Source organism: Solea solea, chromosome 6 (genome assembly GCF_958295425.1).
Source record: "Solea solea chromosome 6, fSolSol10.1, whole genome shotgun sequence".
NCBI lineage: Eukaryota > Metazoa > Chordata > Actinopteri > Pleuronectiformes > Soleidae > Solea > Solea solea.
Window position 1 is genome coordinate 6835452 of NC_081139.1, and position 22169 is coordinate 6857620.

At 39.7% G+C, this 22169-nt stretch overlaps 1 protein-coding gene across 1 annotated transcript in view; it reads right to left on the reverse strand.

The window, feature by feature from the left end:
- Nucleotides 1-22169, reverse strand: part of ppp1r16b (protein phosphatase 1, regulatory subunit 16B) — an 81877-nt gene that overhangs the window by 49450 nt on the left and 10258 nt on the right. Inside the window, exon 2 of the mRNA XM_058632614.1 lies at nt 6863-7266. Within this exon, the coding sequence (XP_058488597.1) occupies nt 6863-7130 (268 nt within the window). The 5' untranslated portion in view covers nt 7131-7266. The remainder of the gene's footprint in view (nt 1-6862; nt 7267-22169) is intronic.

The window sequence follows — 22169 nt, forward strand, 5'->3', positions numbered from 1 at the left end:
AAAACCTTTTATTTAGAAGAAACATTGTAGTTGTACACACAAAATAACCACTGAAACGATGTACAGGCGTTTTTCCAACTCTTTCCTCTCTGGTGACAAAGATTTGCCGTTGCGTAATTACGGTAATGCAAAACGTGTCTTCTTCAATACACTCAGTGTTAAAGGGTTAAGACCTGGTTTTAGGGTTAGGGTTAGAATAAGGTTAGGCATTTAGTTGTGACAGTTAAGGTAAGGGGTTAGGCAACACATTATGTCTATGAGTGTCCACACAAAGAATGCTAAACCAGTGTGTGTGTGTGTGTGTGTTGTTGCCATATGCCAGTGAGCAGCTAAGTCTGTCTCTGGACTCTGAAGGAGAAGGACTCACCACTCTGATAAGACAGCATGAGAAGACAAAGAGCTCCTCTGAGACCTCATTTGCACACGAATGTCTAAAAAAGGTTTTTTTTTTTTCTATCTTTAAATCAAGAGTTCTTTCTCCCCTGTATTTGTAGCATGATGATGATATGGCAGAAAAAACCCAGATGGTGAACCAAAGACAAAAGCCACAGCAGCTAAAAATGGAATGCAGATTGTGGTGTCGGTGACATCGACTTACAAGTTATGATTTTGAGCTGGGGAATAAGTGGTAATTAGTGCTCTGAGTGACGCCACTGGTGAGGGTGAAACAACAGAGTGTAGGAGTGGGAAAATGAAAAAGAAAAAACACTAACCAAGTTCATGGAGGGTTAACACCCCTGGTTAAGCCACAGCTGATCAAAGTCTGTGACCTTGTTTTGTTGCTTGGTCTTTCTGATTTATTTATGTACGATATAGAATTCTTATTGCAACTTGTTAAATAAAATGCCAAAATATCACACTTAAACATCAATATCAAAGAACGTACATATATATAGGAAAGGTATTACAGGTCTTTCCTCCCTGCTGCAGTCAGACTGTACAATCAGCACTGTCAATAGACCACACCTGCACCAAAACCACTCCAAAACTGCCTCATTCCCTGTGCAATACTGCTTATTATAACACCGTCTTCCCTGGGTTCACTGTTTAGTATTTAATAGTCTTTAATCTTATTTCTATTTCTCTACACTGTTGTGATTGTATGTTGCTGTAACACTGCAAATTTCCCCATGCGGGACGAATAAAGGATTATCTTATCTCATCTTATCTTATGCCCCTGTTCAACAAACATGTACTGTAGAGAGGCAATATTTTTCACTTTTGTCACAGTTTATGGAGTTGTTGAACACAGTCACAGAGTTGGTTTAACAAACAGTGAGCTGGTGACATCCCCACCCTCCCTCTCCTGTTTCCTCTACCAGTGGTATCTGCAGCCTCACAGCAGGAGTCTATTCTTCTTTCTGTTTTTCTCTCTCCAAACGTCAGTCAGGTGAGTGCACTGAACATTTTGTCAGGTAAATACTTGGGTCGAGCCTCAATATCGGCAGATACTCAATGGTAAAAAGTTCAGAACAGGATCAGGAAAATGCATCGGGACATCTATAAATGGAAACATGAAACCAAGCGATGCTGTAGGTACAGTAGGTACATGTGTTGTCTGTACCTTCTGACCCCAATGGCAGCTCCTCTGCAGGAGACCAACACTATAGGAAGAGAAAAAACAGACTCAGAGGCCAGAGAGCTGCGCAGAGAGACACTGGGGTGCTTTACAGTTTAATTTCACAGTCATCAGCCCTCATCACCGAAAGGGCAGAGGGCGAAGAAATCATTCTCAGGATGCATCCCTTTCCATCCAATACTCTCCTACCTCTACTTTTTAATCCCTGCTTTTTCCACTGGCCAAAAAAAAACCCACATACACCTACTTCTTGCTTTTGTTTGCAAATGCAATGAAACAATCAGTGTCCCCTGCATTTGGCACAGGGTTTTATCGGCTCTGGCTCCAAATGGCAGAGATGGAATGGAAACACCCAGCTAAACTACTACATTTTGGATATGTAGATGCAGCAGCTGTGTCTACGCTTCTGATGTGCACACAAGTAAAGCACTGATCTACTGTGCACTTGTGTAGTTCATGCATGCTGAGTGTGTAAGAGGAGACTAAATGACAGATATGATTATCGCTGCTTTCCATCTATTGTGTGTTGCATTCAGAAACAGAAGAGGCAAACCTCTCTATCAACAATGGGGAGGGAGTCATCATCATCACTTTTAGCAGGTTTGAGAAACACTAGTAAACCCACTAATATTGATGTAAAAGAGGTGCACGCCTCTTCAGGTTTCCTCTGGGTTTCTTTCCACTGAGAAGTTTCTTTAATGCAATATCAAATATTCACATGAAAACTGTCCATCTCTTTTCTCTCATGCATACACGCAGCACCAGTGCACACTGTGTCTGACTTCCTCAAAGCCTGGTGAGTCTGCTCCCACAGTTCTCAGAGAGAAAGTTATAATGACAGAGGCACCAGTGCAGACGAGACAAAACACACACACACTTACACGCAAGCACATAACAAACATCTCATCTGTGGATTATCTATGTACTGTATTCTACATTATTTTAACTTTGGTGTATGTGTGTGGTATAATGCCCATATTTGGTGACCTCAGGTACATTCTAATGCTGCAAATCCATTACATGCACTGATCTTGATCACTACATAATACATGATATTCTATTTATAAATTATCAGACTTAATACCTGTCTCTAGAGTGGCTACAAACATATTCACAAAGTCAAGTTACTATTAAAAAAAAAGTGTATAACAATTAAGACACAAAATGTAAATTAAAAAAAAGTATATTGATTGATTGATGGTTGATTGATGCCGTTGAAGAACAAAGTACACAGAGAAACAGCAGATATTCCATCTTTACAACATGGATATCACACATACTGTCACATTCCCTTCACTCAACGCAACACAACACTATGGCAGCAATCACACACTGTAGAAGAAAGCAGTATAACTTATTCATCCACACCAACCAATAAACCAATAAGAGTCAGTCCAGCCAATCTAACCCTTCATCTAATTATAGCCTTGATGTTGGTCGAGTCAGCCTCAGGTCAAAGTCGGTCAAACTGCATCTCTCTCTGAACGTTATTTTAGCATCTCCTTTCATCGCTCACAAAAAAGGGTGAAAGGTAGCTTTTTTTGTAATTACCATCACTGCCTGTGACGTGGAACCTTAATTCTGTCATGAGTAATAAGCATTTGTTTTTCTTTCCTCTCTTTAAAAAAATGAGTGAGCTGCAGCAGCATAGCGTGTAGAGTCATGATGCCTGTTGGAGCATTCGGGGACCAGAGGGAATGAGATAGGAGATTATCAGGCTACTGAGCATGCCAGCTGCCACTGGAGCTGTGTGGCCAACACGACATCCTGTCCCCCTTTCTGTTTCATGTCTCTGCTTCTTTCCTTGTCATCCTCGTACAACAGCACTGCGAGCAAATGTGTCGATGTACAGCAGCGATTGGTGTGGGTTTCTGCATATAAAGCTATCTGCATTCAGTCAAAACCAAGTGGTGCATATTCAGATTTGTGAAACTAAGCTGTCCTAAAAAAACAAAGTAAAATTGTTTAAATCAATTGGTTTCACAATAACACAGGCTGGAGATTTTTTATTTATGATTATTTTCATTTATGACAAATGAAATGGACACTGTAACCTACAATATAGTATATACTATACAGCTGCGCAAATACCAATGGTTAGTGTCATGACAATGTTATTTAATTAAAAGGCCTATGCAAGAAGATTTAAGACTCATGATTCAAAAAACAAGAAATAACTCAGCATACGATTGGGTCCGTGTCTAAAAAGTTAATAATCTAAATGAGAATCAGAAAATGAACACAATATGTATGTCAATATCAGTTTGACACTAATGTGTCTGAGGACTGTCTGAGGACAGAGAGCTGCACAATATCACAATAAATGACCAAAGTCATATTTTGTAGTGATCCTGTCAAGTGCAGCTTCCATTACAAAGGTTTCTAAATTAGTGTTTATACTTAATACAAATGTCCTGATGATTAATGATGGCAGATTACATCGATCTGCACACAGATGATAATTAATATGGAGATGAAAACATTTTGTCATTTATCAAAGTTACTTTCAGGCACTCTTTGGTGATGAAATTGTGTTACTCTTTAGCTCCAAAAAACTACAGTCAGTTACTTTGTGTATTCAAATCAGGGAGCAATCAAACTCTTGACTTTTGTCTTTTTAGTAAACGCCGTCATGTTTCTCTTCTGCACAGCTTCTTGAGGAGCCTTTCTGAACACACTTGTATTTATAGACCCACTTATTCCCTCTCTTCCTCATGATTAATGCACTCATGCAGCCCAATATCAGCATACTCCCTGCTGACCAGGTCCATGCTGAATCCCATCTGATACAAACAAATTCCTTTTCAGCTCATTTAACCAGAGAATGGTATAAAAAAACACTGCTGTCTGACACTGTATGTGTGCCATGAATAACTAATGTATGGCTGCTACTTAATAATCATTTTCATAATTGATAAAGTTGTTGATTTTTCTCTTGATAAATCAAGCAATCATTCGGAAAATGTTGGAAAGTGTTGATCATTGTTTTCAAAAAGCTCAAAATGATGATGATGATTCTCAAATGAATCCGTTTTAATGATTTCTTTGTGTAGCACAAAGAAACACTCAATTATCAAAACGTGTATTGGCAGGGTTTTCAATGCTCCACTATGCAATCACTCATGCTCCGATTCTAAAGGATTTTACCAGCACCAGAAGGCAGGACCTGAATCTGGGACGTGCAGTGAGAAGAAGTGCGGATACATTGTCTATCTTATTATAGAGCCAACGCCTGCAACTGACTACACACTATAAATAAAATGTGTGTTCCTGGTCACCTCATGGTTTGTTGTTTGTTTTCACATGATTCCCAACAACCACAGTGTCCTAGTTAAAAGTCCAAGTGGCAACTTTTTGGTGACCACACAGCAGTAAAAGCTTTTTAATGCTGTTACAACCACTTCTGAAACCTTTGACGCAACAACACGAAATTGCAACTGAATCGCCAAAGGCAGCAAAATAACTGATGAAATTTCAATGCTTTTAAGTTCAAAAACAGTCAGATGATATATCCTGTTATATCACACTGGAGCTGTGTGGCCAACACGACATCCTGTCCCCCTTTCTGTTTCATGTCTCTGCTTCTTTCCTTGTCATCCTCGTACAACAGCACTGCGAGCAAATGTGTCGATGTACAGGAGCGATTGGTGTGGGTTTCTGCATATAAAGCTATCTGCATTCAGTCAAAACCAAGTGGTGCATATTCAGATTTGTGAAACTAAGCTGTCCTAAAAAAACAAAGTAAAATTGTTTAAATCAATTGGTTTCACAATAACACAGGCTGGAGATTTTTTATTTATGATTATTTTCATTTATGACATATAAAATGGACACTGTAACCTACAATATATTATATACTATACAGCCGCGCAAATACCAATGGTTAGTGTCATGACAATGTTATTTAATTAAAAGGCCTATGCAAGAAAATTTAAGACTCATGATTCAAAAAACAAGAAATAACTCATACAATTGGGTCTGTGTCTAAAAAGTTAATAATCTAAATGAGAATCAGAAAATGAACACAATATGTATGTCAATATCAGTTTGACACTAATGTGTCTGAGGACTGTCTGAGGACAGAGAGCTGCACAATATCACAATATATGACCAAAGTCATATTTTGTAGTGATCCTGTCAAGTGCAGCTTCCATTACAAAGGTTTCCAAATGAGTGTTTATACTTAATACAAATGTCCTGATGATTAATGATGGCAGATTACATCGATCTGCACACAGATGATAATTAATATGGAGATGAAAACATTTTGTCATTTATCAAAGTTACTTTCAGGCACTCTTTGGTGATGAAATTGTGTTACTCTTTAGCTCCAAAAAACTACAGTCTACAGTATGAATTTCTCTGTGAGATGAATAAAGTATCTATCTATCTATCTGTTACTGCTTGCTATTTTTATTTTTAATCAACTCTCTATTTAGGTTATGCATCACGGTAAAATCCATCCAAAACACCATCGAGACAACACTAATCCCAAGGCTTCCACTGACTCTCACTCCAGCTGGGGCTTACACAATGCCAGTTCACGTGTGTGTGTGTGTGTTTGTGTGTGTTCATTCACAACTTACTATTAAAATAAATGCCCCTTTGTGGTGGTTTCCATCTGTAAAGAGGACGCACGGCAGTATAGACGTGGGCTGAATTTGGTATGATTAAAAAACCTAATTTCAAGTTAAGGTGAAGTTAAATTAGATGCTTAATCTAAAAGATAATCAGTCAGTTATCATATCTGCATCACTGTCACATTGATAGAGCAGCCAGATCATTCCAAGGACTGTTTGTACTGAAGGAAAACAATTATTATCTACAAATAGGGGGACACCATCCATAGAGATTTTAATTAAAAGACTGACAGAGTCTCATCTCACTGTGACAATTCCATTATTTCCCAATGATAAAACTTTGTGCAGAACAAATTCAGTTCAAATGGAGAGACTAGCCCGAGCAGCTTAAGTGGGCAGGCCCAGCTAATCGTTTCCCTGACCTTGGCATTTTGATATCCAGCTGAAATAGTGAGGTGGGGCTGAAATTAAAGTAATTATTCAAATGTGTCATCACTGAGCCTTGCACTCAGTTTCTCAATCAGCATATGAATGAAACACCTGCACATATTTTTTTTTTACTTTAAGAACATAAATAAATCCCCAGTAGATAGAGTTTGTTTGCCAGTTTGCCATGTGTTTCAAATGTACTTCATATTCTTCATATGTAGCTTGTGTGATTCATTTTAAAACACAAATCTACACTTCCAATTTCCTTATTTACCTTCGTCTGGATCATTCCTGGCAGATGCCTCCAGAAGCGCCACGCTGGCGGCAAACGACACGTGCTTCTTGGACTCTCCATGCTGAAGGTGGTAAGCGCTGCGTCCTTTCTTTTCTGCCTTTCGCTTCTTGCTCTGCATCTCCTTCTCGTACACGGCCCATCTCTTCAGCTGCTGCGTGCGTCGCTTCTGGGCCGCCCGCAGCCTCTCCAGACTGGGCACTTTGTCCAGCTGCTGCAGCTCCTGGATCAGCTCCAGATGGTTGGCCATGACGCTGGGGGACGGAACAGCAGTGATGGGGTGGTGAAAATGAGGCGCGAGGGTGTATTTTTTCTAGCGCGGGCTGCACCTTCGTCTGTGGTCTCCTCCCGCCTTCTGCATCATCCTTTCAGCAGTGGTCAACCTCCTGAGTGAGCAAAGAGAAAGAATTGAGCTACTGCAAACACAAACCTTTATTCCGTGAAACTTTAATACATCAGTGAATACAATGTGGATGTACTTTAATGCAGTGTAAAACCTAGACTAAATCTTTGGCCACTGGGGAAATATGGACATTTATATAGACAGTGCACAGAGATGCATTTTGGAGACCTGGCGTTCACGCTACCATGTCACCCAGTGCTGTGGTTTGTGTTGTCTTCTTGTCTGACCTTTTTTCTTTTCATCCGTGTACTGTGATAGATGTAACAGTTTCCAACAGAGAGGTTTACATCAAGGTGAAACAATAATGTACAAATGCACCTCAAAGGAAATGAAAACCAATAACTATTTTTATCTAAACGACTGAGCGTGGGTCACAGTTCTCAGTTTTCCATTTGCTACTAACTTCTATCTGCCATCCGCCATGAAAGTTAACCGCTTCCTGGATACTTCAAGTGTGTACCAGTATGATGGTAAAACAAAAAAAACTGATTAAGAGGGGGGAAAAGTACCCAGACACTGAGTTGAAGAGGGGATGTTTCATGTCACTGTTACATCGATTTACTTTAGCTGAATGTAAGAGCTTTACTTTTCTGTGCGATGATCTGAGGCTACACGATAATTGAAGAAATCAAAAGTGTAGCATAATGTGCAGATAATCATCTACAATAGTGATTCCCAGAGACTGGCTGTTTTGGGCAGTTTAAGGCCATATTTAAGATTCCTATCTGCAATACAGCTTATAGTTATATAGTTTACCTATAGAAAACATTACAACATGGAAAAGTAACATTATTCACAAATGTGCTCATCACAAATAACATTGTGAATTGGTTCATGGGGATTTGATGCAAAAATTTCATTATGTCTCATAATGACAATAAAACTTCTTGAAATCTTGAAATCTTGAAATCTTGATTTGTATCTTTAATAAGTGAATCACTGGCTGAAACATTAAGTTAACACTGACATACAGCTTTGGTCCGAGTGATACGTTTAAATGCAGAACCACTCATACTTAAAATAATGCTAGTAAGCACATTATATACAGAAAAGAGCTGAACAACTAAATATTTACAATGTGAAACAACTTTTTATTGTTCTATGCAGTGCTACAAGTGGGCCAACACTTCTTCCGTTCTGTCCAGTTTGTTAGTATGTTAGAGTTTATATTTTTATTTTTATTGTTAAATAAGAACAATATCAACCGTATAATATAGTCCGAAAAACTGTTATTACATCACTTCCGCGTATCATTCAGTGCACCGAGGTCCACTAGGGGCCGCACTATGCGCCCATTTTCGCGTTGGTTCAAAAACATGCGGAGCCTAGACGGACAAATTCACACACACACCTCCAGTTTGGTTTCATATGGATCACATGTGTCAACTGTGCACGCTCCCTGTAGCACTATACTTTCCGGTCCAGTTGTGGCGCACTCTTGTTTTGGTCAAAAGAGGCAGTAGATGGAGACGGTAATCATGGAAATTTGCTTGAGGTTTTTTGATAAGTCAGCAGTCAACGAATACAAGGTAATACAAATGAGGGTGCAATGCAACTGCAATGGAATATGAGATGTGTACGCATGCATGGAACACTTGACTGGCACGGATCCTTGTTTAAGTATGAACCTGCACCACAGGCTGGACACACACGCTGAAATGCAACACAGCCACAGAACACAATAAATACTGCATTTTAACACAGTGTTAAAATGCAGTATTTATTGTGTCCAGATAAAATTCCAGCTAGAGGTGGGCGATATGGCAAAAATTGGCCCACCCTTAAGTCCAGCACTCCATAATGCTGAGAACAAATACACTAAATCAAATTATATGTCATGATTTACATAAAACGGATGTATGTTGTTTTACAAATGACAGACAATATTCCACGCAAACAGATATAAATATGCTTATGTCTGCAACCTTCAGCTACAGAAACCCTGCAGTTGTTGAAACTAATACTCCATTGTGCTGCTGCTGCTGCTGCTACTACATTTAGTCGGTCTGCCACCAAACCTACATTACATTTCCTGCTGAAAATCAGGGGCCGGAAGCAAGCAGTACAATCAATTCTTACAGTGTTACTTTCAGTCCTGAGTCAACTCAGTGTCAACTCAGAGGCAGGCGAGTGCAGCACCCTAACTTTTAAGACTCTTCCAACTTCTAGATGCATATGTAAAAGTTTCCAGCAGAGTGATGTGAGTACATTCATGACCTTCCCCTGCTGAGAGATGTGTTTAACACAGCAAATTGGTTTCAGGCAAATTATATGTAAAGACTTGCTGAGGATCCAAATGTCACTCACAAGAATTTCAAATTAATACCATCAGCAGTTTTTATCTCGTTTTTATAACCTTTCAAGGAAGACAGATGGCAGAAGCATTAGGGAGTGGGAAACGGTCTATGGGGGTTTAATTTTGGAGAGTGAGAAAAATATCAACAATTTATGTGAATTTCCATTAATCTAACACATTTTTCAAGTATGACAAATTTTTCGTTGAAAACTTTCGATTGCCTTTTCCATTACTTTTGTAAATCAGGATATGAAACATTTCAGAAAATATCACAAAGGCAGCTGTCAAGACAACACGCACATTGACTGACCAAACACAATCTACAGATCACTACAACTTCAAACCGCTGACACTTCAAAAACACTTTTCCTTAAATATTTTATTTCACAACAGGCTGACATGATTTCTAATGGTAAAGGTTCCACTGGTGTACAATGAATAGTCCCCAGAAAATATAAACCTTCTCTCGCTCTTTTCCTCTGGGATATGACCACAGCATGCAAACCACAAAAACAAACACCATTAGTCAAATGGGGTGGACGTGGAAAGAGCACTGTCCTGGACCTACCACACTGACTTCATCTGTGAAGATTGTTAAACTGGACAGGACTCACGCAGGGCCATTTAAATCCAGTAAAGGAAAACACTAAAAGTGTTATGGAGACTAATTTGGGTTCAGTTGCCAAAATCTCATGGCTGCAGGGGATCTGCCACAAAGTGGTGCATCACTCCCACAGTTCCAACAAATTGACTTTGATCATACTCCTCCAATACCTACATTTCCGCTGAGAAATGGGCCACGCAAACAGTCAAATAAGTCAATGTCTGCTACATGTGCTCTTTTATGTTTTAGTGTCATAAATCTGGTGATGGTAAGGGATGAATGAGCTTGTGATTGCAGGACAGAATATGAACGGACAACGTTTTATCTAATCGTAAACTGAATTATCTACAGGCAGGACCTGCGACTAACAAGAAACATCCAGGGTTTCCTTTAGCTGCCTTTGATGGTCAATGGCATCAGCAGCAGGAATATGAAACCCAGGAGCCTCTGCTGATTAAATCGGGGGAATCAAAGCGGAGGTAATGACATTATTCACCCACATGCACATGGACACAAATACAAACAATTAAAATAAGACGGAGACAAGACAGCAACACACAAGCGTTTATCAACAACTGATTATCAAAATCATTTTCTCCGCCAGGTTTCACATTCTGTCAAAGACTGGACTCTCCACGACACAGACGAACACCACGAATTCTTCAAAACTTCCCTCAAAGAGCTTTGCAACATACACACACATATACTGTATTTAATGGACTTTACATTGTCTGCCTGTTTGTGAGCAGCATAACTCAAAAAGCAAAGGATAGATTTGGATGACACTTTCTAGGTTATGATCCAAGGAAGACATGGTAATATTTTCATGATGATCCATGATTTTCATGATTTGGATTCAGGGTTGTTTTGTCAAGTGGCCTCAGTGGAGGTTTGCACGCTCCGAGTACTTCGTCTAGTTTTTAAGGATCTCAAGTTCTTAAAGGTATGACCAAATTGTTGAAAAACTCAAAGTATCTACTCTCATGATTGCATCTACTTCATAGTTGAATATGTTGTTCCTTAGCCTGACCCTCACATTAAATCAAAATAAGTAAATAAATATACCTGTTCAGTAGTTTTTAGTAATCCTGACAGACAAAGCTGCACAGAAAACACAACCTTCTTAGTGAAGGAAAACAGGGACAATTACCTTTTGGGCACCATCACTATTCTCATACAACTGTTCCTCATTTCTGCCTCCACCTCTCCTTCACCCTCCCTCAACAGGAACCAACCAGCAAAAGCAGATGGCTGCACACTCTGAAGCCTGGTTTATACTCGTCAGAGTACATTTGGTGCTACGGCCAGAAACAACATCACTGTGCCCCGAGTGCCATGCGGTACCTCCTGAGGTCCGCACCTCGGCATGTTGTGTGAGCATAAACCATGTAAACTATGAAAAGTTTAGTACTTTGTGAAAAAATACGTTGTTATTTGACAATACGGTGAATTTGATATAAATAATGCTGACAGTGGCCGAGCAAGCACGGAACTGCCTCAGCCAAACTGGCTGCCTATGCAGTCCATGACCTCACACGTTGTTCACACATGGCTGCTGTTGTGTTTTACATTAGATTTGCCCTTTAAAAATGGCCAGAAATGAATTACTTAATATAACTAAATACCAGAACTCTTTAGTATGAAGCCATGCGAATATTTCACAATCAAAGCCTTGTTGAGAAACATTAATGGACTACATAATAAAAATGCTGGAGTGCTTCTGCTTTTAAATGACACGAAAAAAAACAGTGGGGAAAGATTGTTTCCACTGTCTGTTTCTGTGGTGAACTGCACACGGCACAAAAAGGTGAGAGCTTTACTCGCAGCACGTGAGCCTAAATTAAATGCAAGATGTTCCATGACACAGACGCATTGCAGTAATTTCAGTGTTTTTGTCATGTCCTGCCAGCTTAGGTTGTTAGCATGCATTATTCAGAGCGCAGTGAGACAAGAAGTTTTGATGTTTATCTGGATGACTCGTCGTCTAGTGGCAATTTTTGACGGATGAGAATAACCACCATTTTTTGTCAGTGAGCTGACAAAGGAGTCTCGCTCCTGTAACCTTAACAACTGGTGAAGAAGACAATGATATTGGCACAGTTTGGCTTTTCTGAACAGTGCAAACGCTCGGTGTACCATGGTATTTCAGGCCTATCATGTCCTTAGCAGGAGGCAGAAGACACAGAGTTCGAAGAAGTGTTAAACATGAGGAACTTGAGCAACTATAATCCCTCTGGTGATATCGCAGCCACTCCCCAGGGCAGCAAATCACAGATTGACCTCAATCAGCTCTCTGACTGCAGATAAGAATGTTACACTTTGGATTTCCATGGCTAAAAATGGCACTGCCCAAATGTTATACAGATTCTTTAGGTCAGCTCTTGATCATGAAATAGTTTTCTATGTATAAAATGGAAAAGAAAAACACTACCACAGAGAAAAAATTACTGCCAAATGTTTATTTCGAAGAGATTATAAAACATGATTCCAGTGACACAACTATGTCTCTCACACTTCTAAATATCAATTATCTGCCATGTAAAATCATCACAATATCAAGAAACTGTTTAATATAAAATGTAGAGACACCACACCACACCACAAAATCTGACCCCTGACCACTTGTAAGTGCAGGTGTGAACCACTGGGAGGTGGTTGGAGATGCATTGTGACCATGCTGAAGAGAAGTGTACATGTACTGTGCAGTACAGCTGACCGTGTGCGGAACAACCACTAATCTGTATTGTTAATTCAAGTAAAAATAATGTCTGTAAAAATAAGTTTTGTTTTCTCTTCCCCTTTTTTACTATTCAGTTTCACTGTTAATCTTTTTTTTTGTCTTCATTCCCATGTCTGAAGTCACTGAGTATTGAAAGTAACTAACGACAGCTTGGAAAGACACACTGCCAAACAATCTCTTTAAACACAAGGGTATGATTACGAAAACGGCGACAAAGAGAGCGGTGGGACTACGTTTTCCCAAAGTAGTGTATTCTTGTCTACGGCTGCTTTTGAAATGCTCCCACTCAAGGACCCATTTTGAAAAAATACTCTTTCAGTGCTCCCAAAACACCATTTCCATGTGGATGAAAAGCCAATTTAATAAAAAAAATATATATATAAAAAAACAAAACGATGCAGATTCACCTAAACTTGTTTCTGTGTGGACAGGCCCTAAGGTTCCATCACTAAGCATTTGGATATTTATGATCAATTCTCTCCTTTTCATACTGATAATTATAATATGCCAGTGTGAGTTTATGAGTTTCCACACTCATGAGGAATAAATTCTCACTAACGGACGGAAAATGAAACACATTATCTGCCATCACTCAGTGAAATGAGCTGTCGGTTTTCCGAATGCCTAAATGTGGGAACGAATGCTCCAGTGAAGGCCCTAAAAGAGTTTCACAGGTGAGACTGTGTGTGTATGTGTGTATGTACCCGTTATTCCTTATGGTGTGGGGACCTAAATCTGTTCACACAGTCACATTATGCAGACGTGTCTTCCTTATGGGGACAAAAGTCAAGTCCCAATATCATAAATTACTACTTTTTAAGGTGAAGACATGTTTTAAAGTGAGGCTGAGGTCAGGGTTAGGGTCATTTTAGGGTCAGGGTTAGGATTAGGATTAGACCAGTAGTAATTAAGGTTAAGGTCAGAGTAAGTCTTCAGGAAATGAATGTAAGTCAATGTAATGTCCTTTGAAGTCATGGAAACATGGTGTGTGTCTGCGTGTGTGCGTGTGTGTAGCAGTGCTGACATTGACTTCATTCACTGATGTTTTTTTAAAAGCAGACAGATTGAGGTCATTCAAATAATGACATCATTACTGAAAGTGATTTGGCAGCTCACTACAGATAATGACGGCACAGGGCATCATACCACAGTACATCGTATTATACAGCATGGGCAGGATTTCGTCAACATCTCTTACTAATATCAAATGTCCTGATTTTGTGCATGTTCACTGCATCAGCGTACAAGCGTTCTGATTTATTTCAACAACAACTGACCACATGAAACTCATTGAATGCTTATATAATTGCCACTAATGAAATAACCGAGCCCCTACATGCACAACAGTCACAGGATCCATCAGCCACTGATGTGGCCACTGAGTTTGAGAGCTTGAGAACGGAAATAGGTGGTGAAGCCTAGTTCACACTTTGTTGGTTTTTGCTTGTGATTTAACTGTTATGTAAAGAATCTGACTCATAGTTTAATAAATTACAAACATATAAATAAATAAATGAATAAATGGCCAGGTCACACCTGCTCAGCTGCTTGCAGTACTGTTTAAATAGTGAGGTGTATTTGCTAAAGTGGCCACACACACACACACACACACACATCATCCATGCAGTCATCTGGAGCTCTGTGAGAAAAATCCATGAAAAGTTAAACAAGTCAATAGAAGGTTAATCACTCATGCATGAGGGTGGTGGAAGGTAAACAAGTCTCACCAATTTGAAAATGTCTTTAATATTAATTTCATAGAATTACAAAATATATTTTGAGCAGAATCAGTGTACAGATTCTATTTTGGAGAGAGAGAGAGAGCGAGAGAGAGAATTCCTTGTTACTAATGTACCTGAAGCTCTAAATGAGGCTTGACACCAAAAGGCTTTTACTTGTACCTCTGCCTCAAGAGAACACTAAACATGTTCTCACGTCTTTCAAGAGTTTTGTTATTCTGCAATTCATGAAAACCCACTCAGCGGCTCACCCAGAAGAAGGCCTGAAAATTGGGCCACAAAAGAGTCAATGTTTGTGCCTGTGCTGCTGGTGGTGACAGTTTTACAGTCACCTCTTCTCCTCATCACAGTACATCATCTGCTGCTACGAGGAGACAAGTGAATGCTGTTATCAGTCTCTGCCTGGCACGAAGACAAACAAGACAAAGACACACATGGCCGCGTTGTTGAGTCAGACAGCAACAATTTGGATGAATACTTCGGTGCAAAAAATGTAATTTGTAGGCTGGCTCCTTTTTCATTGTCTTATATGATGATTAAATGCTTGTGGAGGAATTTCCGGGGGGGGGGGGGTAGAAAATGCCACATTTGAGCTCTGTGATTATTTTTCTCTCTTTTTTTTTATTTCATTCATGTTAATTAACCTTACAGTGCAGCACTAAAAACTAAAAGAATGAAATGTTAATGGCTGAGCATTATTTTACTTCATTTTGATTCATTGCTTTGACTCTAAAGTGTCTATGGCCAAGATGACAAAATAAAATGTCTGGTGTCCAGAAGTCTACAACCCAATGACACTCGCTCACACCGATATAGAACATTAAAATATTTAATGAGCGGACACACAGACAAACACACACTTGCTCCGCTCTGCATCACCAATAATGTCAGAATTAGTGCGTGACATTTAGGTGTGAGGAGGCGTGTGCTGCTGTGTCAGGACGCAGTACACGGCGACACAGTGGCAGCAGTGTCACACACAATGGCCCACTGTGTCTGACAGAGCGTGTCTGTGTTTTATCTTTGTGTGTGTGTGAGTGTGTATGCGTGTGAGTTGTACAAACCCCTCTATGTCATGAGAAAGTGTGTTTGTATACACTGTGTGTACACATGCCTGCGTTTTGTAACAGTGGCCTCATCAAAAGTGCATGAAACTTTGTCCCCTTTCGCTCGGTCCTCTCCACCCTGACCGTGCCCCCCCCCCCCAGTCCGAGGGCTCGACACCCTGTGCTTCAGCCCCGCGCTCGTGTCTCCAGCTCCCACCGATTTATATAATGACCTACTAATACCAAAAGGCGGACCAAGCTGATTAAAAAGCTCAGTGAGTCCTTTCAGCCAAATAGCAGCAGCAGTAACAGCTATGGTAGCGGTGATACGGGCCATCACTCACTGCACAGATACAAGCACTCCACTCGCGGCAGGAACCTTGAATCACACCAAGGTCTTAAATCTCCCACCTGGTTTCACGGCGCCTGAAGTATAGGAGACAATTTCACCATCAATTACAGTGAAACAGTGGAGGAGTTTATTACAGGTTCTCTTCGATGTGAAATCGAGTGCTGAGTGTTACGCAGCTATACAAAGTTTCTCTTTCTGGTATATTTTTATGCAGCTTTTGGACGATTCCAGTGGGATTGTTTTGTGAAGACATTTGCAATGAAAGTGCTTAATACAATTTCATGTTCAAACTGAGCAATGTGGCCTCGTGAAATGGAAATAATTGACATCTTCCTGGTTTGGCAGAACCAATAAAGGTTCTTGCAAAGTTGCTCTGGTTTCATTACTAAGGCTCACAACAGTGAAAGGGCATCAGAGACAAAAGCAAATCCATAACTTTGCAAGCTGTGCAGTAATTGTTGATTGTGTCCATCACTGGTGCCGGTGAAGGTGATGCCTTCAGCTGGGACACTGCACTCTGAGAAAATCAATTGATTGCATATGTCGTCTCTTTGCATAAAATAGACAGCTTGACAGTGCGTTGCATTTAATGACATGCTAATAGGCACCAATAAATCTGAAGGATCAGAGTGTTTCTCATTGCGGGAATAAAAAAGCTGGGGTAGGCAACTTGTTTTTGGCGTTAGTGATCAATAATTTCATAATAATAAAAAAATATTGACACTGAGCAGTCATAGAGCAGCTCAGAGAGTGAGGGGGAGCCTGTTGGCTCGTCTACAAAGCAGCTGCTTACAAACATACAGAGTCTTAAGAAACATGATGTGTTGTGTGGCTGTGTCCCTGCAAATGTGTCCACACATTTTTAAAACATAGTCAGTTTTGAGCCGGGTTCCGTCTTATGTGCATAAGTGTTGGCTACAGAGTACTGCTGAACAAAGAATCGAAATTTTATCGGCATCGCAATACAGCCTACTGCCATTTTCAAATCGCAGGCGGTGCAGTGTTTTTTAGAGCTAACATGCGTGTCAAAATATCATTTTGGATTCATTATAGTCTTGATCTATACACATCTTATTCTACAGACTGAGGAAAACATTGTTGTTTCTCACAGATCTGCACAACTATCACACAGCAATCATTTGAAATAATGATTTTCAAATTAAAATGAGAATAATGGTATAAAAATGACCCTCGCCTCAGAAATCGCAATCGCGATTCCTGTCAAAATAATTAGATATTCATTCCAAATCGTTCAGCACTAACACAGAGCTTGGTGCTCTCGATGGTACCAACAGAATTCCTTTTCTAAAATCCCTCAAAACATTCATTTGATACAAGATGAGAAACTTGGCACTTAGAGGTTTTAATACTGTGAGCCGACAAGTTTCCTTCTACATTTTCCTACATATATCATTTAAATATTGTTCCTTCATAATATAAATGAAGTACCATCATATGTTTATGTTCTTCTTGTGCCAGCAGACGATAATAAGTGTCACATACATATTGACAGATGTTTTAAGGTAACGCTTTCACATAAACTTGCTATGGGCAAGTGTGTGGGCTTGATTAACGGATTGAGACAATTATTTAATTAAGTATCATAAAAGGAATTTAAAGGTTTTGCCAATTGCCTTTGCCTAAGCTGCATTATAATTAAACTGGTATTATTATGATCTACCTGCCCATGCTTCTTTATTTTGTCATTGTTGCCGTGTTCCCAGGTCTCATCAATTAACTAAGTAAGTCAATTACAGCTCCTGTAATCTTTAAATTTATCCTGAGGCATGTTTTGAAAATGGTTTAAAGTCCTCCGTGTGAAACACCAGCAAATATTTAAGCCTCAAGCCACTTGTGATGAAAGAAAAAAGGCTAATATATCGGGAAGTGGTTGGTTATGCCATTTGACATTCGACATGTGACCTTTCTGACCACTGCAGCAATTGGCCACCACACGACCCCAGGCCGTGTCAAACACTGGTGTCAACCTGACAGAAGGCAGGTCTGTGTGTGGAGAACCAGGAGCACACACATACACACGACATTACAAGTTATCAAGTACTTTTTCATTAAGATTGGTGTATTACATTGATTTAATGAAACACTAAACCATTTTCCATAACTGTTTGTTCTGAATGTTAATCTTTGAATAATGCATTATCTAGTTTTACTTTAAAATTAATTTGGAAGGTTTTCATGGCCTTGCCCCATTGAACTTTGCTTTTAAAAGTAGAAATACAAAATTTAGACTCAATGAAAATGCTAATTCTATTATTTGGGACTCGATTAAATCAGCATTTCATTCAAACAGGACTATTTGTTTTAAACATATTAGCGACTGTATGTTCTGTCTGTTTTCGACTCCCTCCGCAGCCCCAGCAGCAGTTTCCTTCCTTCAACAGAAAAAGAGACTTGAAAGGAAACCTTCTGTGGCAGAGGAGAGCAGAGAAGTGGGGGTGAAAAAAGACAGTAGCAGCAGCTGTTGCAGCATCTTAACACATCAAGAGAAAAAGCAATTCATACACATACACACAAACATGTGGTTGGAGGCACGCACCATTTACTTTGAAGAAAATGTCATAATGGATGTTTCGTGTCGAAATTGTGCAACGTGTGGTAACACCATAAAGGGCCAACTCTACATGTCTGAAGACAAAACCCAGCAAATACACACTTCATATAGTATATTATACATTATTAGCAGGGTATTGTTTTCTATTTTTCAATACTTAGAATGATGTAGTAGTAGTACAAATATCCATATTGCACTATTTGACACTTAAAACTTCTTTTTTGCAGTTTTAACGACACAATAGCACTCTCGTCTCTGTAGAGTAAATATAAATCTACTGCCAGCAGCCTGTTAGCTTAGCTTAGCTCAACACATAGACAAGGAACTACCCGGGCTCTGCACAAAGGTTTAAAAAAAAAAAAATATGCAGCTGCATCCAGCACTTTTCAAGTTTACCGACTAATATGTTACTCGTTTGTTAGTCACATGAATGCTTCAGTGAAAAAAACCCAAGTATTACAGTTCAACAGGGTCTGTGATGTTATGATCAATCTCTCAAACTAAACACTTCATCATTAAGAGATTATTTTTAAAATTTTAAACAGAAATTTGACCCAGCACTTCTTAAACATTCAGGTATGCAGCCTCTGCTCAAACAAACATAACCTTGAGTTAAAATGTTCCGCTATCAGTCCAGTCCATCGCAAAATTACCATTCCTTTCAAATACAAACGGAGAACAACTGCAACCTTTCCTACACACCTTGATTCATTTAAATCAGGATTCGGAAGCCCTTCACAGCGCTGAAACAGCCTTGTCAGAAATGACAAGTGATACATGGACTCTGGGGGAAAAGTGATGCTGCAGTGCAGCCTTTTATTTGGATCATGATGACATCCCTTTGACACTTTCCAAGCTGTGGGGTTTGTATTATAAGTGCAGCAATGAAAGGGGGTTTAATCCCAAACTCAAACACAGGATAAAGGGCAATTGTTATCAATGCTAATATGACCCTAAATCTAAATGTCCCATTTTGTACTATAGACCTTATTTTTAGGTCTCGTGTCTCAAAGGTCTGACAGATCTCTGTACGTCATGTGTCAATCAGGGATTTTGTGAACAGCAAATATCCTGAACAAAAATTGATGCAAAAGCAACTCATCTTTTAATCACAAGGCCACCACTTTAACTCCTTCCTCCCTTTGCGTAACAAGTCTTCCCTCCTCCATCCCTCTCTCCCTAGGCGTCCTTTAAGAGGACATTTTTATTCTGTCTGGATTACTTGTCCTAGTTGGCACTAGGCTAGGAAGAGAATTTATTTCTTCCCGTGGAGCCTTGATTTAAAGCACTCAGGTCAACTGGATTCTGGGTCATTGTCTCCCCTGTCGTAATGAACCAGGCCAGTGTTAGCGACAGCTCACTGCAGATCGACAAGAACAAGGTGTGTTGAGGTGTTGCGGGAAGCAACAGCTGGTCAGCAGAGATCAGAACTGAGCAGGGACAGGTCAACACTATTACTTGTGGGTTTAGATGTCGCTTCCAAATGTGATGCAGTGTTCTCACAGTGACCATGAAGCATTCAGCTCAACACAAGTCATAAGCATCCAAATTACACTGCCCGATATCCGCATAAGTCACGCGTGAGTGACCAACTTATTAATCACTGCGACACAACACATCATGGCCCTGCAGTCATGCACAGTCCACATTATAATTCCTATAGCGTTATTCATAGTTAGATGCTCCGTTCTGCCTAAAAAAGCCAGTCAACATTACTACAACTGTTTCTAAATGTGAGTACTTAGTCTTTCCATTGATTATCTAAGCTGTGGCAGTATGCCATGTTTTAATTTGTCCCACCACAGTTTCAGAATGAAAAAATACACTTCGGATAACATCATCTCTAAGTAGTGTTTTGCTCTGATGCTTCTTTGTACAGCTGAGTGTGGCACTATTTGCAGCACTGCTTCCCTTGTGCTCTCAAGCCGTCTTTTGGCTCTTTTCCCATATTCCCATATACAGTTCCAGCTCGGCTCAGCTTGACTCTGCTCTACCTGTTGCTTTTTTGGTACCCGCTCTGGGCAAGGTTCCACGTGAGCCGAGGCGATACTAAAATATGTCTGACACAACACTCAGACTGAACAATGCAGAACTGTAGATCAGTCAAAAAGACTTAAAAATCCTAATCCTCTAATCTCCAACATTTAGCAAGGAAATCTCATTACTTAACACAGGAGTCTGGTGTATTTAGCGACAGCACTGCTCAAAGTCGGCGATCATGAGCCGAATCACAACAAGTTCAGCCATATTTTAATTCAGTAACTGTGTCTTTTTAATGAACTGATTCTAATGATTCAGTGCCCTGAGAAGAACTGCTTTTCTCATCACTAGTTTGTGATGAGATGTCACAGCCCTTTCGTGCAGCCGCTATGACCATCCCGCCCACGCTGAGGAGGTACTTTAGCAATGGAAAACTACATGCAGAGTCAAGCCGAGTCGGGCTAGAACTGTATAGTGGAAAGCGCAGTGTTTCTTTCCCCATCACCCTTGTTTTGTTGTTTTTCCGTTCTCTCTCTTCTCTTCAACTCTCTGCCCTGTGTACCGTACCTGTCACTCAAGCTCTGTTGCATGTGGCAGCAGGTGCACCCCTGCAACCACTATAGATTGAAAAATAACTTTGTGGGAAACACTGATTTAGCCAATGTGTGTGTGTGTGTGGGGGGGGGGAGACCAGAGCAGGTCTCAATAAAAAGCCCAAATGGGAAAATACAGGTCAAGTCAAGTCCAGCTGTAAATCCTAAGGGGAAGTAAAGATTCAACCAGGATGATAATTCAGATTTAGAACCTTTTCATATTTTCATTAAGAACCAAATTAAGTAGCATAACCATATGTTTTCACCTTCTGTTAATTTAAGTTTGTGTCATTTCTCACATCATAATGGCAGCGTTTTATCTCTGACAAGCAGCAGTTGGTCTTTACACTCTCTTTGTATGGAGCAATTTCAATAATTCTACCTTATTAATTAGAAAGTCTGAGAAACAGCATTTGTTTGTCGTCCTTGCACCAACGGTGCGTTTTATGACTGTGCTTGTTAGAGCGTGTTTTCAAAACAAGAAGTCTTTGTAGAAAATGTTCAGTCTCTCTCTCTCATTATCCTGCCTTTCCAACTTTGTGTTTCTCTCTTTTGTTTTCTTTAGTTTTGAGTCAGGGCAGGCAGCACCTCAGGAAAATAAACCATGTAGATACTTAAATACACAGATTAAAAAAGCCTGGAACACCCAAGAGATTTTGAAATTACACTTCCATTCATATGCCAGCCCCATTTAAGGACACATTAAAACAGTCATAGACATTACTTGGACATACATTATAATACTGAACCTAAACACTAGAAATTCAATAATCAATTGATTGTTTTCTCGATTAATCGAGTAATCACTTGGTCGTTTTGTCAGCAAACCGAAATGATTCAGTTTTTAATGATTTGTTATCTGGAGCAAAGAAACTAGAAAATATTCTAAGCTTAAACAATCAGAAATCGTGTATTAATCATGAAAAAAGCTTCCAACCGATTATCAAAATAGTAGACGATTAAT